Consider the following 18,758-nt stretch of genomic DNA (forward strand, 5'->3'; position numbering starts at 1 on the left):
CTAGATATGGCACAAAAATAAAAAGATGAACTGCCCACGATGTGCATTTAGCCTCTTCTGGCCCCGGTGCCTACTAGCATCTACTGTGGAGAAATTTCACTGAAACGCTAAGGAGTCTTGAATGACCCTTGCAATTCAATACCCTATGGATTGGATCCTTCTCCGTCCCTCGCACGCTTCTTCAAACCCTGACACCACATGATCTCCTGAGCACTCTAGGAGCACTGCTTGGTGTGGTCTGAAATCAGGAAACACCATCTGCAAAGCCAGAGCGCTGGGACAACAGGCCGATCACTAGCTTGCACATGGCCAAGCCTGATTCAATCCCTAAACACAGAGCCTGGAGGAGGCCCTGAGCACCACCGAGTGTGGCCCAAAACCAACAACAAAATAACCCAAACCAAACCACAGCAGAACTTTACACAGAACCCAGAAAAAAAGCCAGAAGGAGAGAGAGAAATTGGAGGGGCATGGGAAGGGGCCCAGCAAGCCAGCGTGTTGGAGCAGACTTAAGACTTCTTAAATATAGATGTATTTTTTCATCTCTGGACACACTTCAGTCACACCCCTTCTCCCCGCCCCCTCCCCACTGCAAACCAAGTACAGGGACACGGCACACATGAAGGGCCCCTCCTTCACCTGAGCTGGGGGGCAGGCGTGGCTTGGGGTGGAAGAGCACTGAGGTACATATGGAAGTCTGAGAGCCCTGGGGCTCCACTCTGGATAAGGGAAAAGGGACCGGGAGGCAGCATAACGGTGAGGTTCTAGATTCGACCGTGGAAACCTAGAACCCAGTGGTTTTGTGGGGAGTGGGGGGTGCCAAGTCATTGGGAAATTTTGAGGGCCTGACAGTAGTTTTGTCCTCAGCAGGACGGTCCCCCGGAGCAGAGAAGCCTGGAACTATAGGGATAGGTCAGACTCAAAGGCGTGGGGTGAGGTCCAGAAAAGGCCGAAGAGGGGGAGTGGTGGAGAGATTCTCCTGGACACCCCCAGGGAAGGCTCATCCCAAGTAATCTCCAGGATACTGTCTGTCCATGACCAAGTCGGGACTGGACATGTAGGACCTTTTGCATCTGAACCCAAGTCCCTGAAAGAGCCCTATGACTGTCCCATCAGCGGGGTCACAGGGAGCTGCCAGACCTGAGCTTGGCGTGCTGTAGAATTGGCAAGCCAAAAGGGCCTCTGGAGCCTGGCTGGCACCACAGGGGCAGGTAATGGCACTTTCTGGCTTGCAGGACCCCAACAGGCCTGAGTGGAAGTCCAGGGCCCAGACTATGGCTCTGGCACCCAAGAAAGGCACAGCAGTGAGGCGCTGGAGTGTGGGGGGTGGGGGGTGGAGTTCAAGAGTAGAGTTGGAGGGGCTGGAGTGTATGGCAGAGGGGGTGGGGCAGTGTACCCCACAGAGTGTTCTGGATCAGGAGTGGGGTGCTGGCGACAGTTCCCGCTCCGCATCCGCCCTTCAGATGGTGGGGGCGGGGGAGGGGGCAGGTGAGCAGGGAGTGTGGGGGCCAACGGCTGTTAGTTGCGATCCTCACCCAGAGAGCTGGCGGGGCTGAGGGGCGAGCTGGGGGTGCTGGGCGAGCTGGACGGCGCCGTGTCCACCGAGCCGCGCTTGCTGCTTGCCGCGTTGGAGGCGCGGCGGGGCCACTCGGGGGCACGGATGTTGCGCCGGTCCTTGGCAGCCTCCTCTTCCTCATCGTAACGCTCGCCGTCCACATCGGGCAGCCCGTCCCGGGGCTCCTCCTCGTCCTCGCTCAGGTGTGGGCTCGAATGTCGCGACAACGAAGGCGAAGGGGGTACGGACGCCGGCCGTGGGTAGCGGTAGCCCTGAGTCTGTATGCGGTGGTGGGGGGGAAGGGGTGAACCCAAAACCTCACCGTGCGCAGACCCCACAAGCCCTGTCCAGGACTCCAGCCCAGGTGTCCAGCACCACCTGCACCCCGGAAGGCGCTCCCTCCACCCCCAACCCGCAGCTGCACCGCGCCCCCTCTAGTTCCCTGCTGGCCTGGGACACCCTGTCTACTCACCGCATCGGCCTCACGGGGCAGGTACGTAAAGTGCTCTGGAAAGGCCTTGGCCAGTGCCATGCGGCGTGCTGACATATAGTACTTGGTTTGGAAGGAAGAAAAGGAGGGGCGTCAGGGACTGGCTAAGTCCTGGCAGACCACGATGGGAGTGGGGGGTGCCAAACTTGGCCACACTTATCTTTCGGGGGGAGGGGGAGCACACCGACAAGGTTTACTTCTGGCTCTGCACTCAGGAATTCCAGCTGGCGGTGCTCGGGGTAATTTAGGGCACGACGGGATCGAACCCAGATAATCTGCGTGCTAGGCAGGAGCCCTGCACGCAACTACACCTTTTATGCAGATGCGCATGCTCGGCCCTCATCATCCATCCTTAGGGCCCTATGCAAATTGACGCCTTTCTGGACCCGCCCCTTAAGTAGATAAACTGGGCTGTAAATGGACAGTCGGGAGCCACTTCCTTCTTGTTGACTAGTGCTTGTCCGTTGCCCCCTTTCCCAGCAGCGCGGATGCAGAGGTGGTCTTCTACGGAAATCGATCTTAAAGGGGCAGCAACGGCAACAACCTTGTCTCCGACATCAGCCTTTAAGGCCGAACGACCAGAGACCCAGAGCCATAGAGGATGGAGATCCAGTAGCAGAGACTAGGGAAGGGGAGTTTATACCCGGCCTAGGTATTTCCAATCCAGAAGATCGGAGAGGCGCTCCGTGCGGTTCCGCTGGATGATGCGCTGGCGCCGGCTCTGCTGGCAGAAGCTGTAGAGGAAGGAGGTGAGCTGCGAGCAGGAATCATCTAAGCTGCGGAACCGCCGGTCCAAAATGTAAATACCTGCGAGGGCCGGGGATGAGGGTGGAGGAACGAGGAAGGGCTCAGAAAACCAACTGGGGAGACCTTCATTCCCCTTGGGCCTCAGTAATACCAGGGTCCCTCTTCCCGCCGAGACCCAAAGACTGTCCCCCACGCCCGCCGATCCCCCCTTAGAATCCAAGAGCCCCGCGCTCATTTGGGACGCTAACCGTAGGCTGAGGGATCTGCAATATGCTCCTCCATGAAGCAGCCGAAGCCGGAGAGGTTGGTGGAGATACTGGGGATGCCCATGACCGTGCATTCAGCTACGAGGAAGCGAGAGAAAGTCCTACTTAGGGGCTTCCACGGTCGGAGAGCGCCAGCAAAGCCTCAACAGCGCCCTCTACTGGCATCTCTGCCCAATGTGGGTGCCGTGCAGAGCCCGTCAGAAGGAAAAGGCGTGTGAGGGAGCCCGTTTCTCTGATAACAGACACAGGAAGGGGGACGCGCTTGGCCCGAGACTTGAGGATGAAAAAAAAAAATTCAGTGAGGCTGATCACTGCTAGTTGGATTAGGAAACTAATTTATTGAGCACCTATTCTGGTTTTTTTTTGGGGGGAAGGAAATGTTGTTTGATTTTGGTGCCATGCCTGGCAATGCTCAGGGGTTACTCCTAACTTTGCACTCAGAAATCACTCTGGCGGTACTCCAGGGACCATATGGGATGCGGGAGATTGGACCCAGATTAATGATATGTCTCTGGCTTTTGAGCACTGTTCTGGACTAATGTCATTTATTTTAAAATCTGAAATGTACATTCTTAGTGCACCAGATTGTAGCTTGGTTATCACAGCCTCACAGTTTGTTCTGAGGTAAGGAGGTAAGGAAAGGATTATAACTGTGTACAGAGCACCAACTATGGCGATTAAATACAGCAGAGAATGAGGGTTTTTCTGTTTGTTTGATTAGGTTTTTTTTTTTTTTTTGCTTTTTGGGTCACACCTGGTAATGCACAGAGGTTACTCCTGGCTCTGCACTCAGGAACCACCCCTGGCCGTGCTCAGGGGACCATATGGGATGCTGGGATTCGAACCCGGGTCAGCCACGTGCAAGGCAAACGCCCTACCCGCTGTGCTATCGCTCCAGCCCCAGTTTTTTTTTTTTATGGCTTTTTTAATCACACTTAGAGATGCTCAGGGATTAGTCCTGTCTCTGCACTCAGGAGTTATTCCTAGTGGTGCTTGGGGAACCTTTTTGGGATAACCAGCGATCAAACCCGGTCGGTAGCATGCAAAGCAAACGCCCTCCCTGCTTTATCACTCCCCACCATATCACCGTATTGCTCTGACCCTGAAAGTGAATTCAAAGAGTTCATTATAATTTAATGTAAATATGCCTAGAAACTTCTATAAGCTGCAAATGCAGCATGAAATATGACAGGACTTATGGGAAAATAGATTGGGACCTGACCTGTCTAATTTAACCATGGAAGAAAATAAATTGGCAGAAGTGCTTTTCTTTTTATTTTGTTTTTGGGCCGCATTTGGCTATGTTCAGGGTTTACTCCTGACTCTGCATTCAAAGATCACTCCTGGAAGTGCTTGAAAACCCTACCAGATGCCAGAAATTAAACCTGGGTTGGCCAGGTGCAAGGCAAGTGCTGACCCGCTGTACTAGCACTCTGACCCCGCTCATTTGAATTCAAGCACAGTTTAAAAGATTCATTAAGGGACTGGAGTGATAGCACAGCCTTGCACACGGCTGATCTGAGTTCGATTCCCAGCATCCCATATGGTCCCCTGAGCACCACCAGGAGTAATTCTTGAGTGCAGAGCCAGGATTAACCCCTGTGCATCGCCAGGTGTGACCCAAAAAGAAAAAAAAAAGATTCGTTAAATGACTCATAAAATCAGAAGTACTACAACATAATGGGAGACTAACACCCAAGAATAATAGAAATAAGGGCTAGGAGGGTGGCTCCATGGCTTGGAAGCCAGCCTCACATGCAGGGGGGAAAGGCAGCTGAGATAGAGAAGGGACCACCAAGTCAGTGATGCTTGGAGGGTTCGCTTGGGATGGGAGATGTGTGCTGAAAGTAGACTACGGACGGAGCATGATGGCCGCTTATACCCGTATTTTGAATCATGAATCGTAACACCCAAAAAGAGAGAGAGTAAAAGGGAAAGTGCCTGTCGGGGGGGGGGGCACACCGGTGGAGGGGTGGGTATTCGATCACTGTGTGATTGAAATGTAATCATGAAAGTTTGTAAGTCTGTGACTGTATCTCACGGTGCTTCATTAAAAAAATTTTAAATAAATAAATAAAAATACCTAGTATAATTTGGATATTCTAAATATTTTTTGTGCCATTGTACCTCTGAGGTGAAGCCTCATACCCCTTCTCTAAATTATTTTATTTATTTATTTTTTTTTCTTTTTGGGTTACACCTGACGATGCACAGGGGTACTCCTGGCTCTGCACTCAGGAATCACTCCTAGCGGTGCTTAGGGGACCATATGGGATACTGGGAATTGAACCCGGGTCAACCGCGTGCAAGGCAAATGCCCTACCCGCTGTGCTATTGCTCTAGCCCCTCTAAATAATTTTAATGTATAAATAAAGTATATGGAGGAAAGGAAGGAAATTATATTGAAATATAATGTAATAAAGTATTTACCTCAAGTTAAAAAAATCAGAAGTACTACAAGTACTTTATAAGTACTATAAGAAGTACTTATAAAATCAGAAGTACTTTATTTTTATTTATTTATTTATTGCTTGTTGCTTTTAATGAAGCACCGTGAGATACAGTCACAGACTTACAAACTTTCATGACTACATTTCAGCCATAACACCCGGTGATGCTCAGGGGTTAGTCCTGGCTTTGCACTCAGGATTTACTCCTGGCGGTGCTCAGGGGACCATATGGGATGCTGGGAATTGAACCTGGGTCGTCCAAGTGCAAGGCAAACGCCCTACCCGCTGTGCTATCACTCCAGCCCCCAAATCAGAAGTACTTTAAATAAATATGGCATTTGCCTTCAAAAGATACAAAAGGGCTGGAGAGATAGTACAGGTGTTAAGGTACTCGCCTTGCATGCCACAGACCTGAGTTCTATCCCCAGGTACTGCCAGGAATGATCATTGAGCACAAAGCCAGGAGTAATCCCTGAGCACAGCTATGTGTGCCCCCCCCCCCCCGCCAACAAAACAAAAAGATATAAAAGTAGGGGTTGGAAAAATGGTTTGATGGGTTGGGTGGATGATTTGCATGTGGGAGGTCTGGATTCAGTCCCCAATACTGCATGGTCCCCAAGTATCGTTAGGGGCCACCCCAAGGCACTGTAAATCAGCTCTTTAACCTGAAAGCCTTAGGGGGCAGCAGGAGAGGGGGGCCCAATAGACAGAAAAGCAGCTGGGGACACAGGGCCCCGTTCCTTCATATGGTAATCTGTCCCACACCAGGGATCAACCTGAACGTATGGAGGAGAAGGCATCCTGGATGAACAGACATCAGTCCACTAGGTACACTGTGTCAAGGACAAATGCTGTTGGCCAACAGGCTGCTATCATGGTTCCAACTTGACAGTGGAAGAGCCTGGGGCATATGGGGACCCCTGGGATCACAACAGCACTTACCGGGTGTATAGCCCCATGGCTCATAGTAGGAGGGGAAGACCCCAAGATGGCAACCACGGACGAACTCCTCATAGTCCACAGGGAGCAGGGGGCTGGTGGAGGACAGGAACTCTGGGTGGAATATCACCTGGAGGAGAGAAGGAAAGGATTAGCTCCAAGACGCCTGCGTAGCCAGCAGGGGCCAGAAACTGCTCAAAAGTCACACAAGACCTGGGGTGGCCAAGTCTCTGCCCTGGAAGCAAAGGTTCTGCCATTTTTTTTTTTGGGGGGGGGTCACACCTGGCAATGCTCAGGGGTTACTCTTGGCTCTGCACTCAGGAATCACTCCTGGTGGTACTCCGGGGACCAAATGGGATGCTGAGGATTGAACCCGGGCCAGCCACATGCAAGGCCAGTGTCCTACCTGCTGGGCTGGCACTCTAATGAAGGTTCTGCCTTAAATGTGGAGACTGGCCAGGGCAGATGAAATCCAGCAGGCCCCACCCACCGAGGTGTCCCAGATCTCATCTTCTCACCTTGACCCTGTCTGCGCTGCTGTTGAATAGGCCAATCCGGCGGATGGTGGTCAGGATGGGGTCCGAGGAATCGTCCAACATATTGTGGGTGCACACAGGAGGGAAAGACTGGCGCTGCAGGGACAGATTGCCACAAGTGGGACAAGGATCAAGGAAGGAACAGGGGTCCCCTCCTTCTCTGAGAGCCCAGAGAAGCCTCAGCACGTGGTCCAGCATGACCAGAAGTTTACTGGGAGGTGTAGATTTCTTTTTTGAGGGTGAGTGGGGGGTCTTTGTGGGGGCGACACCCAGAGATGCTCAGGGGTTATTCCTGGCTCTGCACTGAGGGATCACTCCTGGCAGTGCTCAGGGGACCAAATGGGATGCTGGGGATTGAACAGGGTCAGCACAGTGCAAGGCAAGAGTCCTATCTGCTGTATTATCTCTCTGGCCCCAGACTGATTTATTTCTGTGTGTACTTGTGTCTGTATGGGGGGGGGGTTGGGGTCCACCTGGCAATGTTCAGGTTTATACCTGGCTCTGTGCTAGGAGGGATTTGGCCCCAAGTGATGCCAGGGATCAAGCCCAGGCCTCCCGCGTACACAGCCTGTACTAGGCTATAGAGTCCTTTTCCCTTATCTTTTCTTTTTGTGTCACATCTGGCGGTACTCAGGACTTACTCCTAGCTCTGTGTTCAGGCATCACTCCTGGAAGTGCTCAGGGAACCCTTCGTGGTGCCCAGGATGGAACCCAGACTGACTGTGGGTAAGAGAAGGGTCTTACAACTGTACTATATCTCTCCAGCTGATTTCTTTGCTTCTTTATTTTGGCAGCGCTCAGGGGTCAGGTTATTCCTGGTCCTCTGGTCACGGGTGACCCCTGGCAGTGCTGGGGGCTGCTAAGCAGCGCTGGGGTTTCAAACCAGAGTTGGCCACATGTACGGCCAGCACATCCCCTCCAGTGGCCGCTCGCCAGCCATGGGGCTTTACATTTCAACTCGCCAGCTCTATCTGGAAAGGTTCCCGGGGTCCATGCCCTCTGCGGTCACCCACTGACATCTGGGCTCAGTGCTTAGATGGCCAGCTGCCTCTGAGGCTGCTGGGAGCTGCCACTTTTTCGCTCAGGTCACAGCCTACCTGCGTGGCAAAGATGGCTCTCTTCATCATGGTGAAGTCCTCCTTATCCAGCATCTTATTCATGTCCGGGAGGTTGCCCCTGCAGACGAGTAGGTGGGTGCATGTGGGCATAGGTGCCAAGCAGGGCCAGGGGCAGAGGTGCCACTAGCAGGGCAGGGTGAGGAACTGTGGGGCAGATACTCACACCAGCAAGGATTCGTAAAGCTTCCTCCCAAACTTCTCCTTCACGGTGTTGGCTGTATCCCTGGCAAGGAAAGCACACCAGCTGTCAATATGAGCACTGTGGGGCCTTGGGGAAACTAAGAGGATGAGAGGTGGGGACCCAGGGGACAGGCCGCAGAGGGCTCAGATGTCTTGCCTCAGCTATGTGACCAGAGACTGACCAGCCCTCCCAGACCTCAGGGCCTCAGCCTATCAGACACAGATAAAAATAAAATCAACGTCAGACACTCCCGGGGAGGACTCCATGAGCTCATGACAAAAAGTGCTGAGCAGCCGGCTCGCAGCAAGTCATCCAGAAAAGTCACCAGGCTTTCTCGGGTTCTTAGTGTGACAAGGCTAAGTCCCAGGATCAAATCTAGGGTCTCACCATGTAGACATGTGATTTCATGCTGAGCCACTCCCCAAACCCTCTAAGTTCGATTTTATTTTAAAATGTTATACACACACATACACACACATACACATACATACACACACATATATATCAGAGGGATAGTGCAGTGGATAGAGTGTTTGACTTTTACATGGCTGACTGGGTTTGTTCCCTCGCATCCCATATGGTCCCCTGAGTACCGCCAGGAGTAATTCCTGAGTGCAGAGCCAGGAGTAACACCAAAGCATTGCCAGGTGTGGCCAAAACAAAAAACATTAATTAAATTATATATATTGAGAGAGAAAAATGTGTGAACATAAATAAAGACAGCAGAGTGCCATCCCACCCACAGTACCACACCTTGGTGGTACTCAGGGGCTATTCCTGGTTCTGCATTGCTAGGGTTGGGGAGGGTACCAGATGCAGTGCAGGGAATTGAATGGGGGTTGGCAGTATGCAGGACAAGTGTCCACTCATGTACTAGTGCTCCAGCCCCATCCTGGAACTCCCCTCACTGCCTCCTCCATATCCCTGGGCCACTCTGCACTAGTCACACGGGCCTCCTCACAATTTATCAAACACACCACAGGGCCTTTGCACTGCTAGTCCCTCTGCCTGTGAGGCTGTTCCCCAGGTACACCCTGGGTTTCTTTCTTCCTGTGCTCTCCGTCTCTGCTCTACAAGCATTCGATGTGGCTCATTCTAACAACTGTGTCTCATAGTTCAGTGCTAGAGCACTTCTGCTAGAATTTTCTAGAATGTGAACTCCATGTGGGCAGTAGTCTTGTCCTTCTTGTTCACAGGTGTGTTCCCATGGCCCAGCACACCGTAGGGGGCTCAATGAATGTCTGAAGGCTAATGATGGGACTTTCCAGGTAGGGAAGCTGAGGCTCAGAGCAGGGGATGGGTTGTCTAAAGCCATTAGGCTGGGAAGGGTCCATGGCATGAGTGGAATCTGACCCGTTTCATAACAGAGCCCCAAGATGGTGGCACAGGGGTTCCTCGTTCCCAGCCTCTGCATCCCTTCTTCCCGCCCTCATCTAGGGCTGCCTGAGGCAGGTGATATCACTAGGTATTGTGGGGCGGCTGATCAAGTCCAGGGGGCAATGGTAGACCCAGGGCACACAAAGGTGAGCCCCACAGGGACCAGGACAGGGCACCGCTGACCATAGCTGCTTGCGCACGGCCTGGCCCTTGAGGGTTTCCACGTTGAAATTGTTGGTCCTGGCTGGCATGATGAAGAAGGCGACAACTGTCTGCTCACTGCTGTTCACCTGGGTAGGGGGGAGGAAATGAGGAGACGTGAGGGTTGCAGGGGAGAAGGCTGAGCTGCCAGCCTCGCCCCGACAGCCCTGGGATTCTGGACTATCCCTTCCAGTCCAGGAGAATTATGGGAGAGGGGAACTTGCCTTTGCCCAGGTCTCTAATCCCCCATTTATGTGCTGATTCTTTCCCTCCTTCCTCTGTCCCCTGACAGCCCAGAACTTACTCGTAGCAGATAGTTGAGCCGGGCTAAGGCCTCCAGAAAGATATCAGCACCCTTGTTGGAGAACTCGTAGCGGCCAGCAATAAAGAAGTACAATGTCTTGTCCAGGTTGAAGTCCAGGTGCCTAAATAAGCCACAAGAGAGGGACCAGAGTGACAGTCCAGTGGGTAAGGCTCTGGCCTTGCATGCGGCTGACCCAAGTTTGGTCTGATATCCCATATGGTTCCCAGAGCCCACCAGTGTTGATCCTTGAGTGCAGAGCCAGGAGTAAGTCCTGAGCACTGCCGGGTGTGACTCCCAACCCTCAACCCCCTCTGCGAATGGTAGTTCTATTGTCTTCAGCTGGGATTGCCTTTAATACCGAGCTATGGTTCAGGAGCTCGAGAATACAAGAGGTTGAGCCCCTAGATTTCCCCTCCCACAGATCCAAGAGGGGTTTATAACTCCCCGGTATCTGGCCCACGTACCCATAAAAATGGCCCCGTACAAACTCCTGGATCCGGGCCTTGCTCTGAGCATGGAGGTTCTGGAACTCGTGCATAGCAGAAAACTTCTTCACATTCAGTCCATTGGGTGTGACGATATCTGGGATGGGGGACAGAGGGCCATCCATCACTGCTCCGTGGAATCAGTGGGGTTGAATCAACCGAATGAAGGCCTTTTCCGACACAATTTCTTTCCATAGCTACTGTGCTGTGCTCCTGGGGACCCAGCTGGTCCCCAATCAAATGCCAATCAAAGACCCTGAAGCTACAGCAGAGAAACGCCACATTGGCCTCTAGAGGGCGCAAGCAGGCATCGAGGCCAGCGTCCAGCAGGCGCTTCCTGGGGTCTGTCCCTACCTGGTTTCCTCTTGAGCAGGTGCTGCGCCTCAATGGCAGTGATCTGGGACACGGTGGTGAAGACGTGTGCGCAGTGGGCCGCCGCCCGCTCCATGCAGTAGCGGTGGTAGATCTGCCTCTCGCCCGCCTCCCTGTCCACGTTGAACTGGGTGGGCAGGGGGCAGTCAAGTTATTGGAAGGGGAGAGACTGGAGGTGCAGACTATGGGGTTCTGGGGGTGGGGCTGGACTCCTGGGTCAGAGGGAGGAGGCTAGGGGTTGGAGGGAGGAGAGGAGTGAGAAACTCCTGAGTCTTGGGGTTCACGGCAGCTTTGGGCTGACCTGAGGCACTCCCAACCCCCATCACCCCCACACCCCACCCCCACTTCCAGCTCACATTTTCCAGGTTGTTGTAGAAGTCCACGGCGCCAGCACACAGGTATCGCCCCAGCAGCGTGGCATGGGTGGTAAAGATGGTGGCCACGGGCAGCCGCCGGGCTCGGCACAGACACAGCCCGATGCCTGCCAGCCACTCATGGAAATGTGCCACCACATGTGGCTTCTCCTCATTCTGGGCCAGGAACTGTAGGGCAACAGAGCCAGGGCTGCTGGGCCACCATAGGGGTGGCAAGGTCAACTGTCACCCCTCCCCCTGTGGAGGAAGTGACTGGGATGGGCTAGCAACACCAGGGAACAGAGCAGAGGTCACCTCCATACCCCCCACGGGACCAGGGACTGTGTGTGAACCCTAGACATAGCCCAGAGTCCAGAGAAATAGAAGTAAGGGGCCCTCCAGCCCCCCTAAGCCATATCTATTTTATTGATTTATTTTGGAGGCTTGGGCCACACCCGGCGATGCTCAGGGTTTACTCCTGACTCTGCACTCAGGAATCACTCCTGGCAGTGCTTGGGGACCCTATCAGATGCTGGGGATCGAACCCAGGTTGGTGGTGTGCAAAGCAAGTGCCCACCCTGCTTTCCTATCGCTCCAGCTCCCCCACATCTCTTTTAGATGAACGAAGTAGGAAAGGAGCAGGCACCATGGCTCAAAGGGCTGCAACCAGCTGGGGCCCTGGGCTGGATCCCCAGCATCGTATGGTCCCTAGGACCCCAATTCCACGCACTGAACTGGGTAAAGCTTCCACCTTAAGCATCACCGGCACCCCCAAAACCCAACAAGGCGTGACTGGGGCTGGCAGGGGGGCCTACCTCACCCAGGAACCAGGTGGTGAGAAAACCGAACAGGACAGCGTCGTTGGCCTCTCGATCGTACCAGGGCACCCCAATATTGCAGGTGTCCCAGAGTTCCCCCTTCCAGCGCTCCAGGGCCCAGGCTGATGCCCCCACATCCAGGAGCACCACCAGGGGGCCTCCCTCAATCAGCCAGCGACCGAAATACACCTGGGGAGACAGAGGGAGGTTCAGGGCAGCCCCCAAATCACGGGGCACCATCTCAGGGCTTCTGCTCTGCACTGGGCCGGTGTCTGGGTTTCTGTCTTGGCCTTTCCTGCGTTTCTGGGTTTGCTAATGTCCCACTTGCTCTTCCGTTCTCCATTTGCCCTTTCTTTTGCCCACCACAATCATCTGTGCCTCGAAATGTTTTTCTTGCTCTGCTTCTGTTTTGTTAAAACTGTCCCCGTGAGCCAAGCAATAATGTGAAGTAGGCACTGGCCTTGCACACAGCTGACTTGGCTTCTATCCCTGGCAACACATAATGGTTCCCTGAGCCCCGATGGGAGTGATTCCTCAGCAAAGAGCCAGGAATAAGCCCTGAGCACTGCCGGCCAGGACTCCAAAAGCAAAATAAATAAAAATAAGGGAAACTGCACCCAAGGCGGTGCAGACGCCCTGCCCTGAACGTGTGCGGGAATCAGGGAGTCTGGCCCCCAGCTGTCCTGCATTCTCCGGGTGGTTTGGGATGCCCACAATGACCATCAATCCACAATCAAGTGTGTGAGTGTTGCCAATAAAGAGTGAAGCCAGAGGGGCCAGTGGGGAGGCTGCTTGCTTGCATGTTGCAGAGTCAAGTTCAATCCCCGGCATCCCATAGAGTCCCCTGAGCCCTGCCAGAAGTGACCCCCGAGTGCAGAGCCAGAAGTAATTCCTGAGCACTGTCAGGTGTGACCCTCCAAAACAATATATCAAACAAACAAGCAAAAGAGTAGAGTCAGAGCTGAAATGACAGAACAGCAGGGAGGGTGCCTGCCACGCAAGGGGGCCAACCTGGGATTTTTTTTTGGGGGGGGGTCACATCCAGCTGTGCTCAGGGCTTACTCTGAGTCTACTCTCAGGGGTCACTCCAGGCCGTGCTCAGAGGACCATATGGAATGCCAGGGATCGAATCCTGGTCGGCCACATGCAAGGGAAGCACCTTACCCACTATACTATCTCTCTGCCTCAGAGCGGGTTTGATTCCCAGAACTCCTTATGGTCCCCTAAGCCCTTCCAGGAATGATCTGTGAGCACAACGCAGGAGTAAATCCTGAGCTCAGCTGGGCGTGGCCATCCCGAAAAAAAATATAAAACAGACTGTAAACCCTGCAAAACACTTGTGTAAGTAACATAAGGACACTCGTCTAACCCCATTCTCCCAAAACCACATGCGTGTGCACACGCACGCGCACACACACATACACACACACACACACACACAAGGGAAATAATAAAAGTAACTAAGGGCTGGAACACAGCAGAGAGGGCATTTGCCTTGCACTCAATGGACTCAGGTTCAATCCTCAGCATCCCATATGGTCCACCCAGGAGTAAGCCCTGAGCATTGCCAGGTGTAGCCCCCCCACCCCCCCAAAACAAAACAAAAATAAAAGTAACTAAGAAAGCTCTCTTTAGGGGCTGGAGCGATAGCACAGCGGGTAGGGCGTTTGCCTTGCACGCGGCCGACCCGGGTTCAAATCCCAGCATCCCATATGGTCCACCCAGGAGTAAGCCCTGAGCATTGCCAGGTGTAGCCCCCCCACCCCCCCAAAACAAAACAAAAATAAAAGTAACTAAGAAAGCTCTCTTTAGGGGCTGGAGCGATAGCACAGCGGGTAGGGCGTTTGCCTTGCACGCGGCCGACCCGGGTTCAAATCCCAGCATCCCATATGGTCCCCTGAGCACGGCCAGGGGTAATTCCTGAGTGCAAAGCCAGGAGTAACCCCTGTGCATCGCCGGGTGTGACCCAAAAAGCAAAAAAAAAAAAAAAAAAAAAAAAAAAAGAAAGCTCTCTTTACCCACCACCTCTATCATATTTTCTCATGGTGTGTTGGGGGGGGAGTTTGGAACCACTCTTGGTTGGGGTACCATATGTAGTACCAGGGATTGAACCAAACTGAACTGGGTCCAAGGTAAGCACCTTACCCCCTGCACTATCACCTCTAGTTTAAGATCTGAGCATCCTATCTCCCCTTCCACTACTTTCTTTGTCCACCTGTCACTCATTATTCCACTGTCTTCCTTCTGGGTTTGCCAACACATTCACCCCTGCTTTTTTTTTTTTTTTTTTTGAAGGGAGGGCCATTCAGCGATGCTCAGGGCTTGCTCTTCTGTGCTCAGGGATCACTTCTGGTGGGATTTGTGGGACCCTTTCTGGTGCCAAGGATGAAACCCGAGTGCCTTATCCGTTGTACTATCACTCGGGTGATAGTACAGGGCAGAACCATTCTACCCCAGGCCATGTGTCAAAGCCTCCCTGCCTTATTTCTTTTTTTTTTTTTTTTCCGATTTTTGGGTCACACCTGGCGATGCACAGGGGTTACTCCTGGCTCTGCACTCAGGAATTACCCCTGGCCGTGCTCAGGGGACCATATGGGATGCTGGGATTTGAACCTGGGTCAGCCGCGTGCAAGGCAAACGCCCTACCCGCTGTGCTATCTCTCCAGCCCCATTTCTTTTCTTTTTTGATTTTTTGATTTGGGGCCACACTTGGTGGTGCTCGGAGTTTTCTCAGGGCTCTGCACTCAGAAATCAATCCTGGTGACTCAGAGAAACCATCTGGAATGTCAGGGATGGAACCCAGTTGGCTATGTGCAAGGCAGGCATCCTACACACTGTACTGTAACGTTGGCCCCTTGCTGCCTTATTTCTGTCCCTGTCACAGGTCCCTGATGGCCGCTTTTCCTCCTGAGAGCCGGGAGCCTCCCCAAGCTGGCTTTTCCCAGCTAAGGAGCCCCTCCCCCCGCCAGCTGTTCTCTGCCCTTTCACTGGGGGGGGCTATTCTTAGGCCCCCAGCACGTGGGGAGCAGCTGCCATGGAGGAGAGCTGGGCTGACCTCAGGTTCCTCGGGGACTTGAGCTGGCCGTCCTCACTCCGGACCCCACCCTAAACCAGAGGCTGGTAATTTAGTTTGCTCATTTGGGGGCCACGTCCAGCAGTGCTCAGGGCTTACTCCTGACTCTGTGCTTATAGATCACTCCTGGCGGCCGCCAGGGCCCATATGGGATGTTGGGAATCAAACCTGGGTCAGCCGCATGCAAAGCAAACACCCTCCCTGTTGTACTAGCGCTATTGCTCTGGCCCCCAGCAAACCAGAGGCTGGGAAGGATTAGCCAGTGAGGATTAGCCAGTGAGGACTCCCCGCCAGTCTGGACCTGCTACCGCCCCCACATGCCCCCAGGTTGCAGGCTCCTTCGTGTGCCCCATCATCTAACCTCTCTGGGTGTTCTGGACCGCTCCCTGCTTCTCCACGAAGCCAAGCTGTGCCCACCCCCAATTCTGTCGCCTGGGAATATGCAACTAGCCCTCGCTCCCACTGCCTTCACCAGTAGTCACTCTTCCTCTCTCCTTCTGAATCTCTCAGAGACACGAAGCAACTTCTCTTCTGTATCTGAATCTTTCTCCTGCTCTAGCGCCTAAGGCCGTAATCACTGTTGGGGACACTGTGTCTCTCTCTCTCTGTCCTCTCAGAAGTAGAGAAAGACACAGATAATAAGACCCACACAAAGTGCTCACCTCACTGTGAAACTAGATGGAAGACAAGAAAATATTTCATTTCCCCAAGAACTCTAAAAGGTAGATGCCGTCACACTGTCACATGGTCATAGGGGAGGGATGTCGAGAAGCTAAACGAATACTAGCAGCCAAGGTCACATGGGCGCAGGAAGTGGGGAAGCCAAATGTGAACCTGAACTTCACCCCTTCCTCTGGCTGCCTGCCCATCTTCCAGACCCCTTGACCCATTTCTCAGGCTGTCTCAGACCTACTGTCTGTCCCTTCACCTGGGTCCTGAAGTCTGACTGTACCCCCAGTTCCCAGGGCCCCTGTTATTGGCCAGTCCAGGAAAGGTCTGGCTCCTCCCACACTCCCGCCCCTCTCTCCCTGCCCACCCATTTCCCCTCTGCTGCTTCCCAGTGCCCAAGCCATGCCCACCTTGCAGCCTTTGCTATTCATGGAGTCGAGGGTCCTCTTCAGGGCTGGGGTGGGGGGCTCGAGCACTTCCACCTGAGTCCGCACGCCCTGCTCCGTGTAGGGTCCCACCAGGTAGTAGTTGTCACCCCACTCGTCCCCTGTCACCTTCGCCTTGGTCTGCAGCACGGTGTAGATGCCACCCACTGTGGGCCCAAGGGGATGAGTGTGGTCCCTTGTGTGGGGCCCCCTGGTCAGGGAACTCAGTCAGGGTTGGTGCTGGGGGCCCGGGAAACTCTGGCTTAGGGGGATGAGGAAATGGGGAGCCAAGCTTCACAGTGAGAGGAGGTTTGGGGGTGGGTGGGCTTCTGGGTGGAAGTGGGGCCTGAGGCTGAGATTCTGACAAAAGGGCTTCAGGGGCCTGGAGCAATAGCACAGTGGGGAGAGCATTTGCTTTGCATGCGGCCAACCCGGGTTCGATTCCCAGCATCCCATACGGTCCCCCGAGCACCGCCAGGAGTAATTCCTGAGTGTAGAGCCAGGAGTGACCCCTGTGCATCGCCGGGTGTGACCCAAAAAGCAAAAAAAAAAAAAAAAAAGGGCTTTATTAGATTTCTAGTTTTTGCTTTCTTGCATGCAGGGATTGAAGATTGAAGCTCGTGTCTCACATGTGCGAGGCCAGTGCTTGGCTGAGCACATCCCGGCCCCAAGAATTTTTAGACTGAGTCTAGGGGCTTCTCGGGGCAGGGAGGGGGGGACACCTGGGTCTGATAATTAGGGCCTGGGGCCCCAAGGATGATGTTGGTTACCAGGACTAGATTTCTACGAGAGGCTCGATTATGGGACGGAACAGGCGCCAGGACACGGGATAGGAAACTTCGTGACTCTCTTTAGCGTTCCCTTCTCTTGGTTGCCCAAGAAAAGCCAGAATTGTCATTCCTCACCCCCCAGGGATTCTGTCGACCTGTCCCCCAGTGTCCTCACCCCAAGTGTGGACAAGGCGTGCAGGGCACTGCCTGTCCACGGACTCAGCTCCAGACCCTGGGGCCTGGGCCCCACCCAACCCACTTAGCATTAGCTCTCAGGGCCGCTCCAGTCCCAGACTCTGCCCTGCTCCCCTTCCACAGGGTCTAGACTTCTGAGTGCCAGCCTCTTCCAGAACCTCAGGCCTCCTGGGGCCCAGGACGCAGAAATCCAGGCCCCTCAGCCACACCCATCCCAGGGCCCGGCCCCTGACCAACTTAGGAATTCCCGGCCTGGCTGTTCCACAAGGCATGTGCGTGAACCACGGGCTTCTGATACTCCTCCCAGCCCATTGTCACACCCTCAGCTCCCTCCGAGCCAAGGCATCCGCTCTCTCCCCCCCAAATCTAAGAATTGGGGTCTCCAGCCTCCTCCCACTTTTTCCTGTCAAGCAACCAATTCTCCAAGTCCCCCAGCACAAGTTACAACATTCCTACAGTCTCTCTCTCAAATCTGGGGTAACCGCCCCAAATCCTCCTCAACTTCCCCAGGGGTACAGTTCTGAGGTTCAGCCTCTTACTCAGGCTGGCACAAGAAAAGCCTCTATCCCAGCCTCCAGGATCCAGGAATCTTTGATTCCGGCCCTCGGCACTCAGTGCCCCTTACTTCTAGGGTCCTTTTATCTTTAACAGCCAGGCTCTCACCCCCTCCTCCCGGGCCCCAAACATACCTCAGACCCTGTCCAAGGACACAGGAGTCACAGGCTCCTTGCCTAGGATCCGAGAGTCACGCCAGACGGCCCCGTTCCCCTATTATCCAGAGTTCCAGGCCCCCAGCCCCGCCTGCCCCGCTTGAGTGCCCCTCTGCCTGGCCATCTCACCCTTGTTGGCCACCTCCCAGGCCACCTCGAAGAGCACTGTATTCTCCAGGTCGAATTCATCCTCCCAGTCCTCCAGTCCTGGCAGTGAGGACACGGACAAAGTGCGGTTTAAAGGCATGGCCGACGTGAGAGAGGGACTCCGGGGGGCCACAGGTGGGGTCCCGGGAGGTGTCGAAGGAATGCACCGCGCAGGGCGCGAAGTTGAGCCGGTGCTCAACGGGAAGCTTGCAATGCCCTTGGCTTCCTATTGCACGACCGCACCCCCCCGCCCGGAGACCTCGGACACAGGCAGGAGGCAGCCGCAGCGTCACTGAACCCAAGCGGGCCCCTGCAGTGAAACCTTGCAGCCGCCAGGAGGCGGTGCCCGTTCCCGGGCTAACGCCATTGGTCCCATCTCGGGGGCGGGGGCTCACACGTCCTCTCATTGGTGGATTGACAGGGATTCACTCTGCCCCTTCACCGCCTCAGCAAATGAGCTGGGCTCTAGGGAGAGGGGCCTACCGCTGAGTTAGCCGATTGGCACCCAGCTCCGTCACTCCGAACCTGGAGAGCAGCATCTTTGTGGGGAGGGCAGAGGGTGGAATCCTGATGAGAA

At 54.3% G+C, this 18,758-nt stretch overlaps 1 protein-coding gene across 2 annotated transcripts; it reads right to left on the reverse strand.

Annotated features, from left to right (window-relative positions):
* Positions 1-515: 515 nt before the first annotated feature.
* GYS1 (glycogen synthase 1) lies at positions 516-18,505 on the reverse strand. Of its 2 annotated transcripts, XM_004619820.2 has the most exons (16): positions 18,164-18,505; positions 16,345-16,526; positions 12,190-12,381; positions 11,378-11,563; positions 11,004-11,148; positions 10,629-10,746; positions 10,165-10,285; positions 9,843-9,949; positions 8,265-8,324; positions 8,081-8,159; positions 6,966-7,079; positions 6,451-6,577; positions 3,041-3,136; positions 2,689-2,852; positions 2,028-2,108; positions 516-1,833 (listed from the first exon to the last, which is right to left on the reverse strand). In XM_004619820.2, exons 1-16 carry the CDS (start codon positions 18,279-18,281, stop codon positions 1,519-1,521), a joined length of 2,205 nt encoding a protein of 734 aa, XP_004619877.1. In that variant the 5' UTR covers positions 18,282-18,505; the 3' UTR covers positions 516-1,518. The 2 variants fall into 2 exon arrangements, with proteins under 2 accessions (XP_004619877.1, XP_055002055.1); XM_055146080.1 differs by lacking the exon at positions 16,345-16,526 and having other exon boundaries at positions 18,164-18,504.
* Positions 18,506-18,758: the final 253 nt, after the last annotated feature.

Source organism: Sorex araneus, chromosome 8 (assembly GCF_027595985.1).
Source record: "Sorex araneus isolate mSorAra2 chromosome 8, mSorAra2.pri, whole genome shotgun sequence".
NCBI classification, from domain to species: domain Eukaryota; kingdom Metazoa; phylum Chordata; class Mammalia; order Eulipotyphla; family Soricidae; genus Sorex; species Sorex araneus.